The sequence below is a fragment of the Aethina tumida genome, chromosome 2, assembly GCF_024364675.1.
Source record: "Aethina tumida isolate Nest 87 chromosome 2, icAetTumi1.1, whole genome shotgun sequence".
Classification (NCBI taxonomy): domain Eukaryota; kingdom Metazoa; phylum Arthropoda; class Insecta; order Coleoptera; family Nitidulidae; genus Aethina; species Aethina tumida.
Genome location: NC_065436.1, coordinates 23586562 through 23612398, shown reverse-complemented (window position 1 = coordinate 23612398; position 25837 = coordinate 23586562). Strand labels below are relative to the sequence as shown.

Genomic DNA, 25837 nt, shown 5'->3' with positions numbered 1-25837 from the left:
AAACTATGGCTCATGAGAGGACATACAACTTCTTTTGACATTAGTCTCTTCGAAATCTTCAATGAATATTTGGTGAATGTTTTCAACTGCTTACGTTGTTTTAATAGAAATTAGGTATGTGTACTACTTTTACGTACATAATAAATAATAATTGCCTGACAATTGTTGAAAATATTTCATATAATAAAAACAATTAACATTTTACCTTCTAATGTGATTTGTTTATGTTTTTATACATTTTAAAATTTCGACAATAGTTCTATTAAACTTTTATTAATTAAATTGTATTTTAATTGTATATATCGACGGTAGTGATGTGTAACAATTACTTTTCCCAATATCGAGTAGATACAGATGCTTTATATTCTAGTATCCAAAACTTTGTAATCATAATTATAAAGTAATCATGAGATATTTATTACTATTAATTATTTATATTAATTAATATAATTAATTATATATAAATTAAATTGTTTATTTAATACGGTTTTTATTTGTTTATTTGCTTTGGTATAATACTAGCAGATAAAAAAATTAAAGGAAACTAAAACCAAAAACTAGTTCACTGAAATTTATAAATTTTCAAAATAATATAAAGAAGCATATAGATATTCTAGTACTCTTGAAAGAATTAAATTATTGATGTCTTGAAAAATGTCGGCACACTCGCCTTGAATTACTACAATTAGTACCAAGTTGTGAGTGGATTTAGCCCCCTTAAAGTTGCTTGACCTGAACATATCCCACATCGTCCTCGATTGGATTCACATCTGGTGAGTTCGCTGGCCCATTCAATCTTTGCACATTTGCTTTTTGTAACGCAATTTGGGCATTTCGTGTGTGTGGGGTCGACCATTATCATCCCTAAAAATGAATAATATATATAATAATTGAATAATTGGTTTGATAACATTTTGGCACTCTTAATAGTCGTCTGGATCATAAATTATCGTAAGTTCTTCTAAACTCTGTTCTTACAGCTGGGGCAGTAACGTTATGATTGCGTCTTACAAAATTGACTGTGTGATGGTTTTTCCTTGCATTTGTTACTCTTGGATACTTGGAATAATCGTACAATTCTCATCACATATGATCTAAGTATGGCAAACTCAGTGATTTGACCAATCCTGTTGATGTAAAGCTTGTAGAAAGATTATCCTTGCTTTATCAAAATCAAGAATTTGATTTCTAGGCATATTTCGACAAGTAGATACAAATTATTTTGGTCGCTATTTACATCAGACTGAGAAATTGTGGTCAATGTTAGAAGTAGATGAAAACATTGTTGAACGTTTTTGCAAAAGTTACAATTTGCATGTGCCCTTTACAATAAAAACGATATATTGATATTAGTTTTTGTTTGCCTTTTACGAGGGGGGTCCAAGAGTTTTGTGATGAACGTATTTATATATTAATATTCAATACTATTCGATAATAATTAAATCTAATACTCTTCCAGAGCTTTAAGCTGTAATTTCACAGGTATGGATCACTACATCCCAAGAAGAATTAAATAATCTCATAGAAGACATGTAGAGAATGTGATAACAAGATACTGGTGTCTGTAGAGGACATACAATGTACTAAACAAATACTACAAAAAAAAGAGCTCATTTATGTTATTTTACTAAATAATTTTTTTTATAAGAACTTATTTTTAACTAAAAAATTCTAAATAATAAAATAACAAAAGATCAAGGACATGGCGTCTTTTTTTCAATATCCTCAACTTTTAAACATGAATGTAAAATTGAAATTACCAATTCAGAGGTTACAAGGAAGTAATTCTTATGGAATTGCAACAATTAATGAATATATATATATATATATATATAAAAATAATATTTTATTAAGCCAATTTAAATAAAACTATATTCAAAAGTACACATACATTTAAAAAACAAAAAAACTTTAACAAGGCCCAAATATATCAAAATCCTTATTGTTGCCTGGTTGTGGTCTCAGTTCCAAATTTTCTTCATTACATACATGTAATAAAGCCACAAAGGCAAGCGGACAACTAAGTTCCCTTCTCATTTTTTCGTTTAACAATGCTGGCAACTGATTATATAATTTCGCAAAAGTCGTAGGTACAACTTTTCCCACTCGGGTTTCAGCCTAAAATCAACGGTAATTAATTAACTGAAATTAATTGAAACATAACAAATAATTACTTCAGAGTTGAGTGGTTCTTTGGAATTGGTAATGTTGTGCCAAACTGCTGCCTTTAATTTCCTCATGTCCATCTTCTTGGCATGCAAAGCATAAGGTACATAAGCTTTTGGAACCTAGAATAATTATTATTTACTTAATTGCTTCAATATGAAAATAACAAAACCAACCGTCTCTGGTAGGTCTACAAGATTTTCTCCCAAGAAGTTTTGTTGTGCAGGTGCGTCTATAATCTCTTCAGTTTCAACAGGGTCAATACCACCATCATCATTGTCCACGAGATCATCATCCTAAAAATTATTGTTTACCAAATAATAATACAATAATAAATTAAAATTTTACGTTGGGCTGAGAACAGTATTGGGAATCATTGGGATTTTCATATTTGTAAGGTGAAACTTCATAATCATCTTGGTCGTTTTCTGGACTTTTTTCCGGAAGCTTGCGGATTGGTTCTGCGCCCCGTTTTAAAATAAGCTCCCTACTTTGTTCTATGATCATAAGAGAAGATTTATCTTGAATTGGCAGAGTAATTCTAGAATAACAAGTAAAGTATATATACAATGAATCATTTTTACATCAAAACTAAATACTTACTTCTGTGGATCTGTCACAGGTGCCTTTCGTCTACCCTTTAAGCGTTTGTCCATATCTATTTTGGGCTCATCAAGATTACATTCAAATAAAACGACGCTTGGCTTTTTCTTTTTGCTTTGTTGTTTGTGAACTGTTGTTTTATCCCCTTGCAGTCCAGACTCACCAGTAAAACGTGATTTTCTGGGGCGTATGTACTTCAACTTCCAATGACTGGGACCTGCCCATATTTGATCTATAATTCTCCCATTGTGCGTCTGCATAGTTGTTTTGTACGAGTATTCTGTCCGATGTGAAACTTCTTCGGGCTTAAGGTCTACTATGTGTGCAATTTCGCCTTGAATTTGAGCACAAAATTCCTCCTCTTCGCACACATCGTCGGCCAAATTATCTATTTCTGGACAATGCAAAAATATTAAATTATTATTAGTTTTTTTAGGAGTTAAACAGATCAATCTATGAATGTAACAAATCAATACCTATTTCGTCATGTATAAAATTATCATGTATAGATCCATCTAACTCAGGTATTGGTATTCCAGCATCATCATAAACAACTTCATTTTCTCTTTGAGTTAACAACGACTTGTCTGCTTCCAATCTTTAAAAAAAATTAATTTAATTATTTTACTTAATAAAGAATATATATCGATAATCTTACTGTCTTTCCTCCTCATCAGGATCATATTCATCAACTTGAAAATCATTGAAGGGAATACAAACTTTGAGATTTGGTTGCATGTTAATATTTATTTGCAATGTATTTTTTTTATTTTCTATATATTTTAAAGCTGGATCTACATCAGCAGGCCAAGCTTTCTCTGTACTCCTAAAATTACATGGACAAATAAACTAATATAAAATTATAAAAAACAAAATACACATACAAAAGCATAAATTTATATCCTGAATGATCCATTCTCAATTTGTTAGTAAATAAATTGTCTATTGGGCTAGTGTCCGCGTCAATTCTAGTGGAGAAGAATATGGATTCCAACTTTGGTAACGACGTCGATAGAGACTCAATGTTTTTTGAAATTGTATTTTTTTCCCCAGCAGTAAGACGTTTCTTTTTTTTCTTCTTCTTTGCTGCTACCTGTTCAGTATTTTCACCATCAATGTTGCCCTCACCTCCTTCTCCATTTTCATCTGGAATATTAAATATTAAATATGAACTCTGAGCAATAAATAAAATAAGTACCCAAATTAGCTTCTTTATTGTATTGTCTTGACATGCTGCTGGCTAATTTTAATCCCTCAGCATGAACATCATCAACTCTGAGACCATAAACTTTAGCACCTATGTCTATGGAAGTACTGGCCACTTGTAATGTATCACTAGGTTTCTGAGACATATGTTTTAATAGATCAATGATGTGCAATTGCCAAACATTTTTGGTGTTGATTTTCTGAAATTATCCAAACATTATAATATCCATTGTGAAATTATTAAAAATACCTACATTTTCAGAAAAAAGTTTGGTACAAATCTGAAAATGATTTTTCATTTCCTCTTCATCAATAAATTTAATTGATTCATTGAGAGGAGATTGAGCCTGGGGTATGTGGGACATTCGTTTTTGAATATCCACATGACTTCTTCGACTTTGGCGCTCAATTTCATCACTTCCTCTATCCAAAGCAACCACCAATGTTGGTGTCCTGCTAGCCCTTCTCAAAGGTGAACTGACCTGCATGCTGTTCTGCAAAAGCGTTCGCCTTCGTAAATCATTATTCCTCAGAGGAGTGTGCTCAAATGATTGGTCCATTTTTCCTGAAATAATGAATGTTATTTTATTTATAGGTGACTAAGGACCGTTTTTCTTAACATTTTCATCAATGTAAAGTTAATAAATCCCATTAAAAACATGAAATTTGAAATTTTGTCTATATATAATTTATAAAAATTGCAGTAAAACCTTAATGATCCAAATAAAATAAACTAAATTTTTTATTTTAGTTTTGACAATAAGAGCATAATTTAAAAAATAAAAAAATTAATCTCATTCTAATATGTATTGGACTTTTTAAGGAATAACTTTTAAATCAACCAAATCAATTATTTCTTATACTATTTACTTAGTCTTATAATAAGAACGCGTTTGATTCAAATATAAAGTTTTGGAAAAACCGAATTTTTAGAATTGTAGTCCATTATGTTAGAATGTAAAACTACTTATAAATAATTTAATCTAATAACGGAAGAGAATTCTCTCAGAGATCCGAAGTTTTTTTGAGGTTATGTATGGAATATTTTCAAAATAATTGTGTAATTCGTATTATAAGTTAATTTCAAAAACGAGTTTAAACTATATTACAACAAACAATTCTAAACATAATGAAGTGCATAAAAAGTATGAGTTATAAAACAATAACAAACCTTAAAATACGGTTCCAATGGTAATAATTCACTTTAAAACTCTTCACGAGCCGTTAAGACGATACAACACTACACGAAGAATATGCTAAATTATTTAAGACTTCATTTACAAATCTCTACAATGATTATTTTATGTTTAAAAATAAAAATTATGCGACAGCACCAAAACAAATGAACGCCATTCCGTTAAATTTTAAATTTTAGATGGCGGCACGGATCATTTACGCGCAAGCTCAGTATTCATCACAGAACAATTATTCGAAACAGAAAAACCCTAACCTCAAAATGTCACATTTATGTTTACAGTAACCTCGTGTCAACAAAGTTTATTAAATAAACCGACTTTAAATTATAAATTTTAAAATGTCTTTATCACAAAAGTACTCTGGAAAAATTTTAGTTCCATGGTACAACAGGTAAACCATATTAATTTTTCTTTTAACAATTGTTTACTGGTAATATTGAATGATTTTAGCAATGAATGGAGACATGTCAATACATTAGTGAATTCAAATGAAAATGAAGATCACGTAGAAGCTTTAAAGTGTTTACATTTATGGAAAATCAGAACTCCCTTATTATTTGCTGGAATAGAAGGTACCATAATCATTCTTGAGGCACTAACAAGTGAAAAAGACACACTTCAAGAAGACCAAATTAAACAAATCTATGCCCTATCATTAATGAGGTATGTTTAATTTTGTACTTATTCAGCCTCCATTTACAGTGTAATTTTAGGTTTTTAAATGTATGTGCAACCAATAGTGATAAACAGGGAAAGTTTACTAAAACATTAGCAGCAAGTGACTTACCAAAGTGGCTAATAAATATTCGCCATGACATTGCTCATAACCATAAACTCCCTGAGTTACCTGTATTAGAATTAGGATTAAGCATCTGTTTTTCCTGGTTGAAGGAAAATTATTGGCATAGCCAAAATGACATTATTATGGATTACATTGTGCATGAAGGAGATCACTCTCAGTTGTTAAACTTATTAACATACTACATAAGTTTAAATTTAGATACTTACAAAAGTGATACAAAATATTTTCATCATTATGAGGATGAAGAATTTCTAAATTTATGCAAGTTGGTTGTTCCAAAACAACTAAAAATTAAAAATCGTGCATCAGTCCTTGCTTATGTAGAAACTGAGTTAAAAGAAAACTTGACAACATTTTCTGGAAATTACATTAAAGAAATTGTAGCTGAGAAGGTAGTAAAAGATATTTTATTTAAAGTTCAGCTAGGTAAGGATTAGTCTATAAAAAAGTAACAAACAATTCAATTCATGAATTTTTAGATTCTCCTGGAATTATGAAGGACTATAAAAACTTATGGGCACCACTCTTTAATATGTTACATGAAGGATCTATTTTATTCAATGTACTTGAAAAACTATTTGAAGTTACTTTAGAAACTACAAACAGCAGAGAATTGAAGATTACAGCCAGTTATTGGATACTAGACTTTTTTAAAACGTTCACAAAAAATAGACATATTCAAAATGAATTTAGTGACAAAGTGAGTCAGATATTAATTTTGAAAATTTTTATTACAAATTCACTTTTAGGAAATTAATAAATCTGATAACAAATTCAATAAATTTGCTTTAAAAAAAATTATGGAGAAACACCCTGAAATCAAGGACACTTTAGATATTAATATGTCAATAATACCTATTCAGGAGGCACATAATTTTCAACAGAAAATTTTAGAAAAGCCTAATGAATATATGATGATATATCTAGATAGGTATGTTTAATATTTATTATTATTGATTTTAAATATAAATATTTTTTTAGTATTCTTCATTATAATAATTGTTCAGATGAATTTATTAATGAAACACACGACTTAATTCAAAGCTATCTTATAACTAAGTACCCTCAAGGTAGCTACAGAATTATGGATTCAGTTGAATTTCTTAATGACATTAAAAATGATAATGATGAGAATCAAATTCCAGTTGTAGAAAAGGTGAATTCACAGAACACTCAATCTAAATGGAAACCTATTACAGGTATACACTGACTTGTTAAGCTTATTTAAATTTTTATGTTATATTTTATTTTTAGATGTTGAGTGCTATGATGGTTTACCATTGGGAGTATTACCTTCACAATCAAGAGAGTCAAATCCGTTAATAATATTTTAATCACAATTGTGTTCATGTTATAATTTTATCCAGTTTATAATAAATAAAATAAAGACTGTATACAGAATGTAATGTATTGACCTAAAAATACTATGGCGGAAATTCTAGTAAAAAAATATAAATAAAAAATATAATAATAACAACATGTATGTAACAAAAATATAACAAAAACGTGCAATGTACAGTTATAAATGTAAAAATAGCAGATTCAATAAAATACAATAAAATATTAACATACACAATGACCTAATAAATGTACCTAATAATGAGTTTCTATAAAATATTTATCAAAAATAAACCACAGGCACTGTTTTTGTTCGAGCTAGTACAGTTTTCAGCGATTCCGAAGTTTTTAAGCCCCATACGTTTAATGGTTCACGATTCATGCAAGCGATCCTAAAATAAAATACAATAAACAATTGGAACCAAATGAATTATTTTATCATTATTGGACAATAATGATTATTAATATGAAAAATACAAAATTGGATAATAATTTACCTTCCCCCAGATATGGAATGCAAGAATTTCCAATAACTGGGTCGCAAATTTGTTGGTTCCATTATTGCTGCATGAAACAGAATTGCTGTGCTAAAGCAGTAAAGAAATTCTGTAAAGCCGGGAACTTTTGGGACGATTCCTTTGTCAATTCCAATATTATAAGTAATCTATTAAAAAAAAACATATTATTTATTTCTAGGGAATAGAATTTATAATACCTGTGCCGCTTTCCACAACACATACAAGGATATGGTTGTATCTGGATATTTAGTAAACGCCATACCAGCGACCAATCCCGCTGGAATTGCATGGAGAGCATCATCTTTCCCTGTTGTTCTTCTTAATATACACAACACAGACTAAAACAGACAAAAGTAGTAACGTGGAGGCCCACTACTTTGTTACAAATCTTACTCTGAAAAGACCCGAAAAAGCACCTAGGAAAGAAGCAAGATTTAATATTTCCTTCTTCCATAGAATACTTTTTAAATTCTTTGGTGATTGGAATATTTTTTTCACGTTTAATAATAGTTTTAGAGTTATTTGTATTCCTAGGCCGACAGTAAACATCTTTCCAGTTCCCTTAAAAGATAAAATTCATTAAGTTAACTTGATAATATTACAAAAACTTAAACTATAGTTTAAATTTACATCAACCTACTTGCATTACATAGTACAAACAGCTGAAAGGATGCGGACAGGCGTGGTGTCTATCACAGCACTTAATTTTATTAATAATTTTCTTATACACTGATAACATTTGGTAAATTATATGTAGGACTATATTCTTTTTAGGCCTACTCTGTCGCCAACTACCAGATCTTGACCTTCCATCATTTTGGTCCTGTTGACGATAAAAGCTGTTCGCCTGACTAGATCTACTTGTTATGTAATCTTTTTCTTCATATGGTCCAACTACGAACCTACAAAAATAAATATAATATAAACCACTTATAATATTACGTGGTTTTGGGTATATTTACTTTAAAACCCGAAACATCGAATCTTCAACTTTACTGCTTCCATTTTTATGATGTCCACCTTTAAAGTACATTAATAATAGAGCAATGCTTGTACTGAAAATGGCAGCATTTCCATACTTAATGTTATGGACCCAGTTTCTGGATACTGCCATGTTCCATACCGTTTCAGTTGCCACGTTACTTACATACAGACACAATAAGGTTCTCCTTGAAGGTCTTTCAATAAGTATTGAGAACACACTGGCTAAAAAGGCAGGCAAAGCAGATACGGTCAGTATGTTAAAATGACCTAACACCCTCCTGTAAAAATAATCTATGTATTAACTGACCACTCATATTAAATTATTGTTCTATTACTTACCTGAGTGTACACAAAAATAATGAATAACCGAATCCCGTACCACTTAAGAATGCAGTTGATTGCAGTATTCCATATAATGTTTTTTTCAAGTCATCTTTAGTGGGTATTCGTCCTTTCATCAATAATGTTAACTGCAAAAAATATGGAATTAATATTTTATTGCTATAATTAAAGTTTGAACGGGAGTGGGTATTTGTACCCGTTCAATAATCTAATTAATTTTCTCGCCTTATTTACTACACTGTTGAATATTTTTTAAAACCACATATTCTCTGCACAGTTGAGAAAAAAGGTACTCTTTATTAGTTGTAATTTTTGATGTATTTCAGTTTTAATGTTTGATATTTAAACAATAAAAAACAAGTAGGTATCAATATCCCTATAGGTCGCGAAGTCTGAATTTTTTATTGTAGATTCAAATTATGTGAATGTGTGAATATGTAGGATTTGTGTAAAACGTAATCTTGATTCATGATAGATAGTGTGCTCGAGTAAATTCATTTTTTATTCCTCCTACGAAGAAATTCAAATAAACACACTTCTCAATTGTGAACAGTCATTTGAAATTACGACATGAAGAGGAATGTTAATTTTTGTACAAATATATTTCCTTCATATAATATCTTATTATTGGAGATATTTGAAAGTTACACAAATGTAAGTAAAATATGTTAACTCATTTATCTGTCATAAACTAGATACATATGTATTTACAAATGGCTAAATATCCCTCAGGACAAACAATAAACGTTTTATTGGTGAATACATTTCCTTATCGTTAATTAAATAGAACTGATTTTCAAATGAAATTGATTTTTTAACTAAAAAAAATATTATATACATCAAACAATATAATTCAGTCGCGGCATGTTCAGCAAGAACTAATTTGAGGGTATAGATAATAGGATGTATTAGACAAGGAATAAATACGTAGTTAATGGTAATAAGAAGTAAAAAATTAAAATAAACTATAACTGAAACTACAAAATAAAAATGATTCTAATTATATAAATTTAATGTGTGAAATATATTTTTCTACATAAAATATCTCACTACTCATAAAAAATAAAAGACACGGACAGTAAAATAATTTATTCATCATTGTACTTCCTGTTAGGCAATCAAATTTATATAATGTTCGAATGAAATAAAAATATTTTAGGTCTACTTATAAAACGTATTATTAAAAGTGCCTTTGAAAGACTTGCACCCAAAATACGAGTATACTTTAAAATTTATTTTAAAGAATCACAACATAAAAAATGTTTTAAAATTTTATTAATCAGATGTGTCAAAGGTTTTACGATAACGAAATAAATATTTATAAATTGTAGTTGTGTCAATCTTATTTGTAAATAGCAAAGTTTAATGAGATAGAAAAAATATTTAAAATATACTCCTGGAATGTTTTAAAAGATTTAAGTGGAAATGTGTTTAAACAAATGTGAGCTTATTTAGGAATGAATAGTCTATTCATACTAAAAAATGTTCACACTTATTCAATTAATTATTGAGAACTTTTGTAACGTCAACGACGTAAAACAAAACAGTCAAAAAACACTTTATTTCAGTATATACACAACCTGACGGCCAATTAATGGAGAGTTTTTACATATACAGTTGTGTTCATTATTATCACAACCTCTTAAAATGTTAAAGCCATAAAAGTAATATTAATTTACTTTTGTTGTTTTATACAGTATTATACATGTTTAAGTATATTTGGTTAAATCACCTTATTTTCTAATAAGGATAATAGTAATTGTCGTTAACTATGTATTATTTTCCTTTTAACCAGTTTCATTATCGTCAACAGGATATTGTAAATTTTATTTATGATTTTGTGACACAGCACTTAAGTTTATTTAAGAAATTGATCAAACAATTATAAAGAAAATGTTGGTTAGTAAATAAAACTGGATCAGATAATCAGATCAGATTAAATATAGCACATTTAAAATAATAAGAGTTCAACGTTAGAATAATAGTTTCTTACAACGTCACGCCCACAATTAATATTTATCAAGAACACAGTGTGACTATTTATAGAAGTAAATAAACGTTAACGGAAACTTATTTTATTCACTTGAAAACGAAGACAAATTCGACAACTGTAAGTTTGTATATCAGATTATAGAATATTTTATAACAAACATTTAAGAATCATAATTTTTATCACTTGTACTATTTGACAATTTGTATGCAATTGATAAAAAACTCGATTAAATAACATTTCTAAACAATTTAAATAAAATGCTTTCATCTTGGTATCAAGTTAAAATATGGTTGTGTTCATGTACCATAAATCATGTGACATAACATTGTGGAATGTGGTCACTAATTGTGAATCAATTGGCTAAAAACTATTAACAATAACTGGAACGTGCCACCTTTTATTTTCCGTCGTTCGATCCTGATATATTTTCTTAAAAATTAATGTTTTCACTATTAATTTTAGTTTGTAAATTAAAAGTACACATACAATCTGATTTTGTTAAATAAATTAAAATTATTTACAGTATTGTGGTGGTGTGATTTCAAATTTCACATAGATATTAACTAATATGATAACAGGCCATAATTCTGTAATTTATCTAAACGTTCAAATTGTGATTTGCTTTAAAATCCCACAGCAAATTAACCAGGAAAACCTACATACATTAAACCCAAGACGTTCTAAAACTATGCGTATCGTTGCCAAAAAATACATACAATTAAGCGTTGCAAATTTTAATATGTATTAATAAATTTACTGACCGCATAAACTTGGCAGTAGATTTTAAGGGAGAACAGTGCCGTTGCCATTAAGGTCCCGCTGTGAAATTGCCCGCAGGTCCTGGTCCATGAATGTATATCGCTGCACTCGACGTTCAGCGCACTGAGCTTGCTCTGCACGTGGACCATTTCAGAAAATCACTGAACACGGACTCCACACACCAAACCCGCCAATTAAAAATTGTTGTTCACATGTCAATACTCGTTTGTACGTTTTTGACGCATTGTTTGCCGTTGATAAAGATAACGGCGATCCACCTTTTTCCAAATATCGCGTCCGATACTTAAAATACTAAACGTACTAAACTGTGGGAACGTTTATCTCAGGCGATTAAGTTTTTGGTTCATTGTACAAAACGGCGCCCAAGAATAAGCGTGTAAGCAGTACGGCTCCTTCATCGATTATAAAACTAGGTTAATAACCAAGTTAAACTATCCGTGTTGCGATTTTTTAAATCAATATTTACTTAATTGTTCGTAAACACGAAAACTTTTAAGGTCAATTTCGGTTTAAGTAAGTACTAGAGTTTATTGTTTGTTAATAACTGGAAGACTGTTGCTATTAAATTTGTGGTAATAATGAATTAATTAGTTGGTTAGAATTGTAGATTGAACTATTTGTGAACTCATATTGTCCAGTCACAAAAATTAATACAATGCAAGTACAAATACAAATCAATCTACTACAATCTTCATTATTGTATAGAAATTACAAACAATAGATCTGACGAAAACGTAATTAAAATTTTAAGTTAATAGTAGAATTCTTATTGCTTACAGGTTTTGGTAGCAGTTAAAATTTATTTAAATAATTCTGTTTATTCATTCTAAAAAAATCACATATTTGAATACTTTTTCACCAAACATAAGAGGTACAGTGTTGGCCAGAGAATTAACACAAAATTAAAACCAAAGATTTTTTTTAACTAAGATATTTCGTAAAAAGATTTAATTCAAATTTTGTCCAGTCCCTATAAAAAAATACGTTTCAATATTTTTGTGTTTAACAATTATTATTGTTATTTAACAATTATTATTCCAGTAGTATCTATTCTTAGAATTTATATTATATTATTGAAGAAATTCACTTTCAGTGAAGTGAACATTGCACTCAAGAGAAGTTGGAAATAATACTGAACATTAAACATCAAGGTCTAAATATTACTGACTGCTAAAAACTTAAAATGCTTCCGAAAAATGGTTTACAATGTTAATAAGCAAATATAAAACAACATACTCAATCGAAAATACAATAAGAAAATGTCCTAACAAAAAACAACTCCTTTTACTGACTGACAAATTGAAAGTCAGTAAAGGTTATCCTTTCTTATATAAAGAATGAATTAATTGAATCAGACAATATCAGTGTGTCTAGTAGAAAAATCAGACGTTGACTGTCTGAATAAAATTTGTAAGGATATATTTTAGTAGAAAAATCATTTGTAACAAATAAGAATATCCAAAAAAGCCAAAAGTATTAATAATCCTCCAGAATTGTGATGACTGATGAAATCATGTTCAATAGTATAAGATCAAATGATAAAAGATGCGTTCCTCGACCTCCTCGACCTAAGTTTGGATCCCAGATAACATATGCTACTAAAACAGGACCAAAAAATATTTGTAAAATGAACCGTTTCGTATATAGATACATCAATAGGAATGTAATGGAACCATTTGCCAACGATATTTTGCCCAGTTATATGGATTTTTATGCATGATAATGATACAAAACATGCACCAAAAGTTATTCAAAGATGTTTAAAAACTAATCGTGAGATTCTCGATTGACTAGTGTAGAATCCGGATCTAAATACAAAAACTTGTGGAACATCTAGTTTAGATTAAAACAACAAAAAACATCAAATTTAGATATTTTGTGTTATTAATCTAAGAGTCCTAAAATTTAATTGTGGATAATTCACTGAATCGTTGCTTCATCGTTTACAGTTGGTTATATCAAACAAAGGGCACATAACTAAATAATAACAATTTTGTAAACAAATATATATGCTTCAGATGTGTGTTATTTCTGTAACCTGCATAATTAGCATTTATTTTGTTTGAGATTTATTATATATTTAGGTACAAATACTGATATAAAGAATGAAACATAAATATTTTAAATAAAATATAAAATATGTTGATTGTATTCTATTAGAAGTCAATTTCCAAATTAACATTAAATAGTAATGTGTGCTATTTCTGTGGCCATCACTGCAAATTTAATTAATATCTATATTCAAAAGAAATTTTATTTTTTAACCATGTATTGTTTTTTATCAGAAATACTGTTTCATAAAAATAGCTGTTTTTATATTTAATAATCTATTGAAAGTTTAATTTTATTTCTTAGTTTTTACATTCAATTATATTTAATATATTCCACAAACTGATTCAACAACAATATAGTTAGCAATTAAATAGAATTGTATTATCACAACAAGTAAAATTTAAAATTCTAAACAACATATGTAACACTGAAAACTTTGCTTTTTGACCAGCATATTACGAAACTAATGGATGTTTCATGTCACTCTTGATTAATTGTTATTAATCATTAAATCAAGTGTTAAAAAAATAAATTTGATAAAAATTACAATTAACGTAAAAACTAAAATCTAAGTTATATGTTAAAGAATATTTAAAAAATTGTACAAACCACATAAACAGATCCATACACCCTCAAAGAATCAAATATGCAATATAAATATAGTCCACAAATTCCTTGTAAACAACTACTTGTCCAAGGATGGACATAGTCCACACAGGTTGTTGAAATTGGTGAAGTTATTGGGATAATTTTGCTAAATGTTTGAGACATCGTGTTGATCTGAAAAAAAAATAATAAATGACACTCAACTCCAGTTTTACGCTTTCTCTTGTACAACAAATAATCACCTTGTTACAACATTTATATAACTTAGCACCCGTTTAGTAGGTCTTATTATATAGAACTCTCAACCGAACATAAACAATTGCGAATGGCGGTTAACATTGGGAGTTCTGCGGTTAACATATCTCCACTTCTTTCGTCACGGAACTAACAGTTCATTGTCGAGTGTTACTAATTTCCCAGAGATGTCGTTTATACAACGATTTATTAAAATATTTGAATGGATGTATTATAATAGAATATAACAATGACACTTTTATATATGACTGTTTTATATGCAAACATTCAATTTAAAATTGTGAATTCGTCCAATATGTGTTTTTGTTTGAATTAGATTGCAAGAGACATCTAGGAGACAAGTTCTGGAAGCAACTTGAGGTTTGTTAATTCTCCCATGGTGTGGCTAAAATAAATATTTTTGTTGTTTATATTTGGTAAATTGTGTTTATAAATTATTTTCGTCTGTATCTCTTAAGAAAAAATAATATATCTCTAATTTATGGTACATAGTTATCTTAGTTGATTGTAATTAAAATCGGTATATTTTAATTAATGTAACCACATCCAACTTAACTTTCTCCAATTGGTTTCCAGAAATTAAAACACAAAAGTGAAATGGAAGAAGAAAACGTTCTAGATGAGGAAAATTGGAGGACAGAGGCAGAATCCGTAATTAATGATGTAAAAAACCATGTGCACTCCATTGCCATATCAGAAAATATAAAGAGTACAAATAAATGTATAATTTTAAACATACAAACTTTGGAAAAACGGAAATACTGTGTTGAGTTATCCAGTTTGGGTTTTCGAGTAGTGGGCAACGATATTGATGATGTGTCTTTAGACAGTAATGAGTACTTTGAAACACCTTACAGCCTTTTATCTAAAATAAGTAGTCAATATTTATGTTCATTCAGTAATGCACTTACTGAAAAACTTACTGCATTGCAAGACAACATGGAATGATGGAAATTGGAGTGTCGAAGCAAATCAAGTTATTAGTGATATTATCTTCTAGAGACAGTATTTATCTAAATATATTAATACTGGAAGACAAGAGTTTCTGTATGGAAGTATCCAAATTAGTCTATACAATTGTTGGGGAAAAATTTGAAGAATGTAGTCTAGAATGTGAGACTTATTATGAGACACCTTATAGTTTATTAATTGCAATTAGTGATCAGTATAAAAATTCGTTTGCAGAATCATTGTCATAAAAACTTTGTAACATGAAAAATAATGAATTAAACATTTTTTTGTACTAACCTAATAATTAATTTGTTTTTTTTTTGTAAATGTTTATCAAAAACAAGCAATTTTAATATGATCTTGTAAGGTTTATTGAAAAGTGACGAAAATAAGGTGTTTCTAAAATAGATGGTCAAAATTTGAGGTAAGGTAGAACATGTTCAGTAATGACACATATTTTTTAAGATGAAATTTAAATTTCAAAAATTGTTTTTTTCTCATATTTCTGCAACCTTTGGTTCGATTTTAATTTGGTATGTACTATCCTAAAATATATACTTACAATTCAATGTAAGTTTTTCCCATAAGGATACAGTAGCATGGATTCTGGAGAGTTGTACTGTATCTCACCTCATTTTCTATGCCAATGAATATTTTTTAAAACTATTAATCCAAAATTTAGAAATCAGTTACAACTCTCTTCAAACATTAAAATGAAACACGACTGTGATAATCAAGAGAATTTTTTTCTAAATTATGCAAAGAATCTTTTTAATTTAGATTTTCATTATTATTCAAGATGTTCAACGTGATCTAAATTTTGAATACCTATTTAAGAAACACCTTGTATATATAGTATAAACAAATATTCAAATAAACTATGTAATAGGAAATAGTGTATTTATTACTATGCGATTGGTATTATAGTTTGACCTTGATCTGACCCCCCCTGTAGACTGCTGTCAACTGTACCTAACTTCGTTTCATTTAGGAACAATAATGAAGTAGTGTTGTGTGAGTGACACATTTTTGACATTATATGAACATTTAACTCTAACGTAATTTTTATATCGAATATGTGTAAACAATCTTAAAAATTGATTGTTTTGAATGACACTATGTTGTTGTGAGGCTTTTTATTGAAATCGAACGAAAACGTGTAACAATTAGGGTGTACTGTACGAAAATCCTTTGCCGAAACAGCACTGAAAAGTGCAATGAAAAAGTGTAAAATATAGGTAAGTCTTGTTGAAACTACATGTTAATAGTTGAATTATACTCATAACAAACGCAACAACAATTTTTTAATGAGGCGGAGTGTTTATATGGGGTTCTATTTTCAAGCATTGCCATAATTAATAATAATACCTTCGTTTTGTACCAGTCACACACTGTTTATGATAGTATTATTTTTTTGTTAATTTCATTAATTGTTTGCGAGAATGACGTGTTTGTCGCACCAAATGTTTAATTGTGTTTGTTATTATCGGGGTTAGAGTTCAAGTTTCTTAATTTTTTAAGGAAACGGTAACCAATTAGCTTATAGTTAATTATTTTATATCTCAAATGTATTATCTTGAACAAGTATTATTTAAGGTAACACAACAATTAGTCAACGAGGATAGTTTTATGAACTGTGTTGCTGTGTTAAAGTGTGCTGCAAGGTAGTGTTTGATTTTAACATAAAGGGAGTGTTTGGTTAATTCTAAATGTTATTCGGCCTCTCCTAATATAAATTGAGCACGAAATTAATATGTTAAATGGTTATTGCATGACTGTTATTTGTTACGTGAATGATTATTAAAAAATAATGTTATTAAAATTGTAGTAGACGTTTTAATGTTTTTGTTTTTCTTGTTGGACTGTGGTACTATCATACCGGATTGTGGGTTTTAATATATGATTGTTTCAAAGAATTTAAAACTGGTTTAAAAACACTTGTGTCAACGTTTCAAAATTCTTTTTATTTATTAGTATATAAAATAAATTATAATATTCCAAAGTATTATTATTATTATACCAATTAAAACATTACAGCAAAAGTAAAAACAATAAAATGAGGAGAACTGAATTTAAGTCTTAATCATCGTATTTAAACAAGTAAATAAATTATTAATCATCCTTATTTAATGATTTAGATAAGATTAAATATTTCAGGTAAAAACGTAATAGGAACAGGCAAATTTAACAAAATTTTTGTTGACAATCCATTACTTTGATTGAAAATTAATCAGTACATGTGATGTAGCTTTATAATTGTGAATGTTTAAAATCATACGAATTCGATTCTCTGATAAGATATGATCTAAAAATTGAGTAATGGATGCAGTGCATGTGCAACATTGTTGTTTTCGGTAATTTTGTTTCTAAATCCACTAATATTAACTGGAAAACAAAGAACAACGCACACTATTTTCTCGTTAAGCTTAGTTAGTTACAATCGTGGTTAGAGAAATAGCACACATTACTAGATACACACTTTTAATTAAATATGATAAAAATATTTTATATTTTATTTAATATAATGACACTTTTTCTTCTATTATTCATTAAACCTACAAGTACAATTTTTCTTTCTTCTCACCCAAAATGAATTTATTTAATAAAATAATATAAATCTTACTAAGAATAAATTCTGATTATTAAGAGTATTTTTAATAAATAAATATAATTGTTTGGTTTTAAATTTTGTGCTATTTCTCTGGTCACCACTGTATATAAGCAGTTCTGAAAAGATGTTATTTTTAAATACGAAAATGCGTCGTTCACTGGCACCCTAAACTTTCCGACCCCTGAATGACTCATATTTTGGCGGTAAAGATGTACCCCAGAGATTTCATGGGCTCGTTTCAGGTAATGTGGAAGCAGACCGTTAATTAATTCAATAGGTAATCGAACAAATGCGAAAAGTGAACGCCCGAAAATTCGCCCTTGGTAACGTTACCGATCCCATATACACGAACCAGTGTAACAAAATTCAACGAGACAATAACATTGTCCTCGTGCAATTCCAACGCGATATAAATCCATCTGATAGGACGCGAATGTTCCGAATGTGTGCGCTTGGCGAATTTCATTCGTTGTGACGTTTCCGGATTCCGCAACACACGAAATGGCATTGGCACTGATTTCGGGACAACGGAAAACTAGTTGTGAATCATTCGAGTTTATAATTTATAAAATAAATGTATTAAAGTTTTATGTGGCTGATGCCAATTTGAAATAAATGGTTAATGAGTAATATTAATAAGCAAGATCTATGATTAATTGGTAGTAGTACTGGTGAGCGTAAGCGCAAGAGTTCATTTCGTGTTATCTTCTAATATTGTTTATGGCAACATTTATAAACACATTAAAAATTTTAAATTCCGGTTAGTTTATCTTTCGAACGACGTATCATTGTGATTTAAAGTTTCTTTGCGTCTTGGTCGCCTTCTGCGGTTTGATTTGTTCGTGTAATATGTTTGTTCATATTGTTATTAGTTATGTTAGTTTTAAATTGTTTTAAATAGTAACATGCAGTTAAGCTTGTGGAGTTTTTGGAGGTTTGTATAAAGTAATTTTACACAATTCGAATTGTCCCATTTTTAATAGTAGTAGGCTTTAGGAATTTAAAAAAATGTTCGTCATTTATTTTAAAAATGTGCCATAAAACTCTTCTTCCTGGACATTATTTTATTGCACTGGATGACTCATGAACCAGGTAGCTCAATAGAGGTAGCAATCTTTCTTAAAATTATATGTAACATTTTTGGACGATTATAAAGTGACCTTAAATAGAAACTACTCTTTTTATCATTTTATTTACTGATAATATTTATAAATCATAATTTTTACTTGCTTTCATGAAGATTATACAGAATGATTAAAAATTTTATGTGTATGTATATTTTAAGAATCAAAATAAGTCCTTTTTTTCCATGAACACGTGTTCCTACCTTCGAACTACAGGGATTAAAAATCGATTATTTCAAATTCCGGTTAAAATCACGAATCCTATTTTTTCAAAATTTGCATTCTCCGGTTTTCTTAGTCACCTCATTTATTTTCTGTTTATAAAATAAGGTAAACTTAGTTATTCGAGGAATTAGGGAGTGTTCACAGTTTTATTGGTCATAATTTTATGTTTACAATGCGAAACTGTAAATTTTAATATTGCCCTCTTGCTGGCCATGAAAAATATAATATTTTAGTATGGTATTTTTTTTTTAATTCAGTTATTCGTTTCGTGGAAATTGTGGAAAACCAAAGGGGGAGTATTTTCAAAAGTAAGAATAAAAAATTATGGAAACGTTGATTTTAATCCTTGTTACCAATTTTTGATTATTTTGATACTTTAGTGCCCTTTGGTTTAATAATTTTGGATAATTAAAAAAATCTTAAACTATTACTCGTGTATACATTAAAAATTTAAATAGAAATCATCAAAAACCGATTATTTGAAATTGTGGGTGCAATCACGGATAATATCGACGATTTTTGAGAAGAGTGTACACATTTATTATTCGAAATTTTATGTTTACAGTTAGAAATCCTAAACATTAACGTCATCATCTTATTGGTCATAAAAAAATTGTGGAAAATCAAAGGGAGTATTTAGAAATATCAAATCAACAAAACAATTAAAATCATAACAAATATTGGAACTATTCTCCTCTTGTTACTCTGTAAGCCTCCATTTGATTTTAATTGTTGTTTACTAATTTTTGATATTTTGGTGCTCCCCATCGGTTTAATAATTTTGGACAATTAAAAAATTATCTTAAACTATTACTATTTTTATTGTCTTCTACACGAAAAATTTAAATAAAATCAACATTTTTTACTTGTATTCACTTGTATTATATAGTGTCATTAAAAATTAAATGTCCGTATTTTAAGAGATTGTATTTTGAGCCAAAATAAAATTCTTATGTTCTATAAAAACCGATTATTTGAAATTGTGGGCGCAATCACGGATAAAATCGATGATTTTTGAGATGTGTGTACACATTTATTGGCCAAAATTTTATGTTTGAGACGTCATCATTTTGTTGGTCATGAAAAAATTTAAAATTTTGGCTTCTTATTTTAATTCAATTTTCTGGAAGAAATTGAGGAAAACTAAAAGAAAAATATTTACATAATATCAGATCATATCAAATATTGGAAATGTACTCTCTTGTTGCTCTACAAACCTCCATTTGATTTTAATTGTTGTTTTCCAGCAAAGAATTAGTTGTATCATAAAATGTAACAAACCAAAATTTTAGATATTTTCATGTTCAATTAGAGGTGTTTTTAAAATTTAGAGTTTTAGAGCATACAAATTTAACTACTAGAAACTAGGTTAACATAATTTTTTTAACAGAAAAATAAATGAAGTACTTAAACATTATACCCACAATTTCAAATAATCGATAGGAAAAATTTTTTATGCTCTTATAATTCACTGTTTTATTAGTTTTCTTATATATTTTTATTTAAATTTACTATAATTACCGAGAAAACGTACAAAGGAAAATGTTTTTTTTTATAGTTTATAGCAAATCGATTGTGAATATGTATATCAGATCAATGACTTTTATTTACTATTTTACTAAAGATTTCACATTTAATCGAATTCCTGCGGTATTAATTATTTGAAAGTAAGTGATATTGGAGACCGTTAACGGGGATAATTGAATTATTCAAAACAGATTTCTTAAAGTACGCAATAATTTGTTATTGCGGTATCGACTATAATCATTGCTTCCAACACTACATTAAAAGTGCAATAAAAATGTCGTAAATTTCTAAAAATTTCCCATGTTGTTCCATATAATGATAAATAGCACAATAAATTTTAAATAAGTTCGTTCAAAATTGCGTGGAAATTTTTTGGTCTGTCCAATTTAATAAAATAAATATATAATATAGAATAGTTAAACCAACGATCGTACAATAATAATTTAGATCTTGAACACAGGATGTAACTATCTCAAGTTATTTGCATTATCGCACCGACTCATTTCAGGTATTCGATCACTAAATACTTTCTCTTTCGACAGAACTGTCCGAACGAGATCTTACCGCATTCAGTTGTGAATCAGTTTATTCTCGTGCACGAATTTTCGCACCGCCGTTTCCATTCTGTCGCATGTGTCGTGCGTGATTTTGTGGTCGATTGTGAAATGTGTACGGCTCGGCGGGTGTTCCGGTGATTTCGTTCAAGATGTTCGTTTTATTGGATATGTGGATTCTGCCGCAAAAAATGTATGTAATAAGTTGTGTGAGGTGTTACAGTCAATTTGGCTTTATTATGTCTTCAATTATATATGGCTTGATTTACCAAACTGATTTATTTGAGGTTTGTAACGAACTAAATGAGACGTCAATATAAATCTTTTGCTTATAACAAACAGTTCAATCGGAAATGATATATTTTGTTTTTTTAAGTAGAACCTCAACAAAATTTGAGACCTATTACACGTTGAATTGTTTTACAATCTTCATTTGTTTTTAAAATATTTAATTTTTTCAAAGTGTCTATTCAAAAGTTGTATTATAAAATGTTATACGGAGTGTTTGGAATTTCCATTTTAAATATGAATTACTCTTATTTCAAATGAAAGTGCTATAAAATTTTTACCTTATTTGATACAGAAATCAATCAGTATTATAAATAAAATGAATATTTATCAAAATATTACAAAATGTGTGAAAAACTGTCTTCTATATTGTAAATCTGTTCTAGAAAGTTTTTTAAATTTTTTATTGATAATTTTTAATTAACCAAATTCCCTGTATAATTATTTGAAAAAGCTTCAGATCTTAAAAAAAAATAAATTAAATTAAATATTTCAACATGATGCTATTAAACATAAAATTTTAAATCTTGCACTTTAATTCATTTTACTATTTTCATTTGTTTTTAAGATATTTAATTTTTCAAAAAGTAAATTTCCATTTAAAATATCTGTTTTATTAAATATTCATTTATTTTTTCCATTTTAAATATTTACCACTCAATTATTTCAAATGGAATTAGTATAAAATTTTTATATTATTATTTTTGTTAATATTCACATAAAAAATGACTTAAGATATATGTTATACAACTACGTATCAAAAGAAAATAAAATTCTCTAATGTTGAATGTCGAAAATTAAAATAACATATTGAATTTTAAAGTAAGAAAAAAGTAAATATGAATACCAAATACCCTGTATAATTATTTGGAATACCATCAAAGGTTTCTGATGAGATATATTTTTGTTAATGTTTATACCAATAACAATTGATGGTATTATGGACATTTTTATTAGTCAAACAATAATAAAATTATTGTAAAAAACAGAAAAATATTGCCAAAAAATATTTGTTTTTTTTTAAATATAATCTGACCATTTTGAATTTTCTTAATATGTATGTAGTTTTTACTGAAATCAATAATTTAGAGAAAAAGAAACTAGAATGAAGATTTTTTGACTTATTATCTTTTTTATTTTTTCGTGTATTTTAATATATTTTATAAAATTATTGTTTGTTGAAACTTTTTAGTGAAAAAAGATACAGTTATTAAACATTTTTTAAAATATACAATTTTTGTAATGATTGACATTACATTTACAGGACAAACTTTTAACTTTTGACAAATGTGTCATTCAATCCTTTGCTTTCGCTTACATATACGTTAAAGAATTTAGTTTAACATCAAATGGAAAGAATAATTTTTGTAAAATATTGTTATTATAAAAGAACCAATAATTTTTATTGGTTGAACTGAATATCTAAAGTTAAACAACAATATTGCCAAATAGAAATAAAATATTTAAAAAGAGGAACATCTTAAAATATTTTATTGTGCATAATATTAAACAATTATTGTTATTTGGTTTATTACAATTTATCTGTGAACCGCTTGTAGCGTGTAGAGTTGTAAATAAACAATGACTCTCTGTTTTACCCGTCTTAGTTTTCTGGCCCGACCTATTTAAAGATTGTGACTTAGGAACTTCCATGTAGCATCTCATTCTCAACGAGGGTGACAATGCTTCGGTTCCCAAAACTTGTGGCACATCTTTTTATAGCTAGAAACATAAATTGTATATTAACATAAATTTTAGCATTATGAGAAGTTGTCTTAACAGTGCGAAAATAGAACGTGAAGTATAAATCTGTGCCCGAGTGAAAATACCCAGAACATTATAAAGCCTATATTATTAATAAATTACGAAGAAATAATTTAATTTTAGAGGATGATTGTGAAATTATAAATTTATGTTTTTGTAATTAAAATCACATGGTCTTTTAACATAGGTAAATGTTAACGCGTTTGTTTAGTTTAATTGAACGGATGTTTGACTTTGTTACGCTATCAACGAGCCTAAGTTATTTTCTTTTAAAACTTCAGTACCGTCCCAGTTTCGGCATCATGCATTCTCAGCCCATGGAAATTTGGATGATACCTTATAAAAAGTAAATAAATTAATAATTGAAAGTTGTATTAGTGTAGTTTTCAGTATTAAATGTGTGGTTGTGTTCTCGTGAGAATGAAACGTGTGCACAATGCAAGGTGACGATTATTAAAATTATGGTAATGCCTTAGGACTAGGAATAATTAGTGTATTTAATCGCACATCAAGAGGTCAAGGTAAATCGTACAAAGTTTTCGAACCAAGTGGATTTTACTCGTACGTAACACGTTTTATACAAGAATATTATTTTAATAACGCATATTAAGTATAATAATATAAAAACTGATATCGTTATTAATATTTACATACAGTTAATAATCTCATTCATGTATTATTCCATTATGTAAATGTGTACAATATTGGTGTAATAAAGAGGATAAAACACGACTTAATTTTGTTTAGAGTAAAGTGTTTATGATCTGGGTACATTCATCTCTTTAATAAAATTAATACAATCACAGCGAAATGAACGTGAGTTCTATTAAGCGAGGCCATAATTGGAAACACTGACTGAGTCAAGTTCATGGAATGTGTTCTTTGTTTGGTGGTTCGATCTCGTCGTCTAGCAAGATTAATTTAACGAATTAATGACCAAGTTACTACAGTTAACCTTAAAAGGGTTTAATGTGAATGTTAACTTTATTTTAGATCATGAAAAGTGCCATTTGGGAACTAAATTTAACCCGTTGCGTTAAATAAAATGAATGCAGATATTCCATATTTATTTTACTTAGTTCATTTTTACTAGAATAATTACTTTATAGTATATACTAAAGTATATTATATTATCTGCTTTTTAATTAAAATTTTTGATTTATTATGTGTAAATATTTATTTCAATGAATAAAATTTATTAAAATAATAAAAAATTAAGATAAAATTTAAATTTTAAAAACTAAAAACAATTTCTAAAAAAACTACATACAAAAATACATGTATGTAATGGTCATTATTATAGTAACTTTCTAAAATATTAAATATTTTAGTTTAAATAATAATAATTTACTAGTGTTGTTTTGTTGAAACGCTGTAATTCATTTAAATTTGTAAAATTTTTATGTCGAATTTGGTTATAAACGTGATACCCTCACGTTTTCTGCTCTGGACATTCATGTTTTTAGTAGAAAACAAAGTTTTTCTTGTAAGTCTGGGTTCAAACCCCCACCCTCTCAGCATCTTCTCGCAGTCCTTGAACTAATTTCAGCAAGTCCCAATTCCTCCAGATTAGCATTAATTTCAGTTGACGATAAGATTGGACTGTTTTTTGTCATTCGAATTATCCAGTTCAAGTTATCGATTTTCTTTCAAGTTTTTCAAACAAAGTAATACGAGAAACTATTGACTTATTTAATCGTAAACTACTTGTTTCTCTCGGGCTTTTACAACGCTGAATTATAAGTTTTAACAATTCCACTTCGACCAGTGAATGATAATAACCGAAAGACCTCTAGTAAATAATCAATTTAAATTCACAAAGAGCAATGAAAGACCATAAGTACGCAATATTTTAAAGAATTAAATTAGGTTCACCAGTTGCATAGTAAACAAAACAATAAACATTATAGGTATTGGTACTCAACTGTACTGCTGTTCATATTTTTAATATA

General features: G+C 28.3%; 4 protein-coding genes and 1 pseudogene across 12 annotated transcripts in view; 3 read left to right on the top strand and 2 right to left on the bottom strand.

The window, feature by feature from the left end:
* Window positions 1-652: 652 nt before the first annotated feature.
* Window positions 653-5297, bottom strand: LOC109600012 (condensin complex subunit 2). 2 transcript variants are annotated; one of them, XM_020016070.2, is made up of 12 exons: window positions 5147-5297; window positions 4230-4540; window positions 3968-4175; window positions 3654-3915; window positions 3428-3595; window positions 3246-3367; window positions 2770-3163; window positions 2515-2707; window positions 2343-2462; window positions 2175-2288; window positions 1892-2118; window positions 653-864 (listed from the first exon to the last, which is right to left on the bottom strand). In XM_020016070.2, exons 2-11 carry the CDS (start codon window positions 4533-4535, stop codon window positions 1912-1914), a joined length of 2094 nt encoding a protein of 697 aa, XP_019871629.2. In that variant the 5' UTR covers window positions 4536-4540; window positions 5147-5297; the 3' UTR covers window positions 653-864; window positions 1892-1911. The 2 variants fall into 2 exon arrangements, with proteins under 2 accessions (XP_019871629.2, XP_049818473.1); XM_049962516.1 differs by lacking the exon at window positions 653-864 and having other exon boundaries at window positions 1828-2118.
* A 116-nt stretch (window positions 5298-5413) lies between these two features.
* LOC109600021 (uncharacterized) lies at window positions 5414-8741 on the top strand. 2 transcript variants are annotated; one of them, XM_049962517.1, is made up of 8 exons: window positions 5414-5562; window positions 5622-5834; window positions 5885-6399; window positions 6453-6673; window positions 6723-6904; window positions 6955-7172; window positions 7228-7315; window positions 8604-8741. In XM_049962517.1, exons 1-7 carry the CDS (start codon window positions 5510-5512, stop codon window positions 7305-7307), a joined length of 1482 nt encoding a protein of 493 aa, XP_049818474.1. In that variant the 5' UTR covers window positions 5414-5509; the 3' UTR covers window positions 7308-7315; window positions 8604-8741. The 2 variants fall into 2 exon arrangements, with proteins under 2 accessions (XP_049818474.1, XP_019871639.1); XM_020016080.2 differs by lacking the exon at window positions 8604-8741 and having other exon boundaries at window positions 7228-7374.
* Window positions 7439-15109, bottom strand: LOC109600022 (transmembrane protein 135). Of its 2 annotated transcripts, XM_020016081.2 has the most exons (9): window positions 14829-15109; window positions 14590-14760; window positions 9153-9283; window positions 8792-9091; window positions 8470-8731; window positions 8223-8390; window positions 8027-8167; window positions 7809-7975; window positions 7439-7703 (listed from the first exon to the last, which is right to left on the bottom strand). In XM_020016081.2, exons 2-9 carry the CDS (start codon window positions 14749-14751, stop codon window positions 7595-7597), a joined length of 1440 nt encoding a protein of 479 aa, XP_019871640.1. In that variant the 5' UTR covers window positions 14752-14760; window positions 14829-15109; the 3' UTR covers window positions 7439-7594. The 2 variants fall into 2 exon arrangements, with proteins under 2 accessions (XP_019871640.1, XP_019871641.2); XM_020016082.2 differs by lacking the exons at window positions 14590-14760; window positions 14829-15109 and adding an exon at window positions 11910-12164.
* A 147-nt stretch (window positions 15110-15256) lies between these two features.
* On the top strand, window positions 15257-16055 carry LOC109600013 (GSK3-beta interaction protein-like; annotated as a pseudogene).
* Window positions 16056-16805: 750 nt separating this feature from the next.
* Window positions 16806-25837, top strand: part of LOC109600039 (transmembrane and coiled-coil domains protein 2) — a 30017-nt gene continuing 20985 nt past the window's right edge. For 2 of the 6 annotated variants that reach the window (XM_020016103.2, XM_020016102.2), the window contains exon 1: window positions 21894-22026. In XM_020016103.2, coding sequence (XP_019871662.2) covers window positions 21986-22026 — 41 coding nt within the window. In that variant the 5' untranslated portion in view covers window positions 21894-21985. Of the gene's footprint in view, window positions 17031-19293; window positions 19338-21887; window positions 22027-25837 lie in introns of those variants that run through there. The other 4 variants (XM_020016101.2, XM_049962853.1, XM_020016099.2 and 1 more) reach the window with 4 other exon arrangements.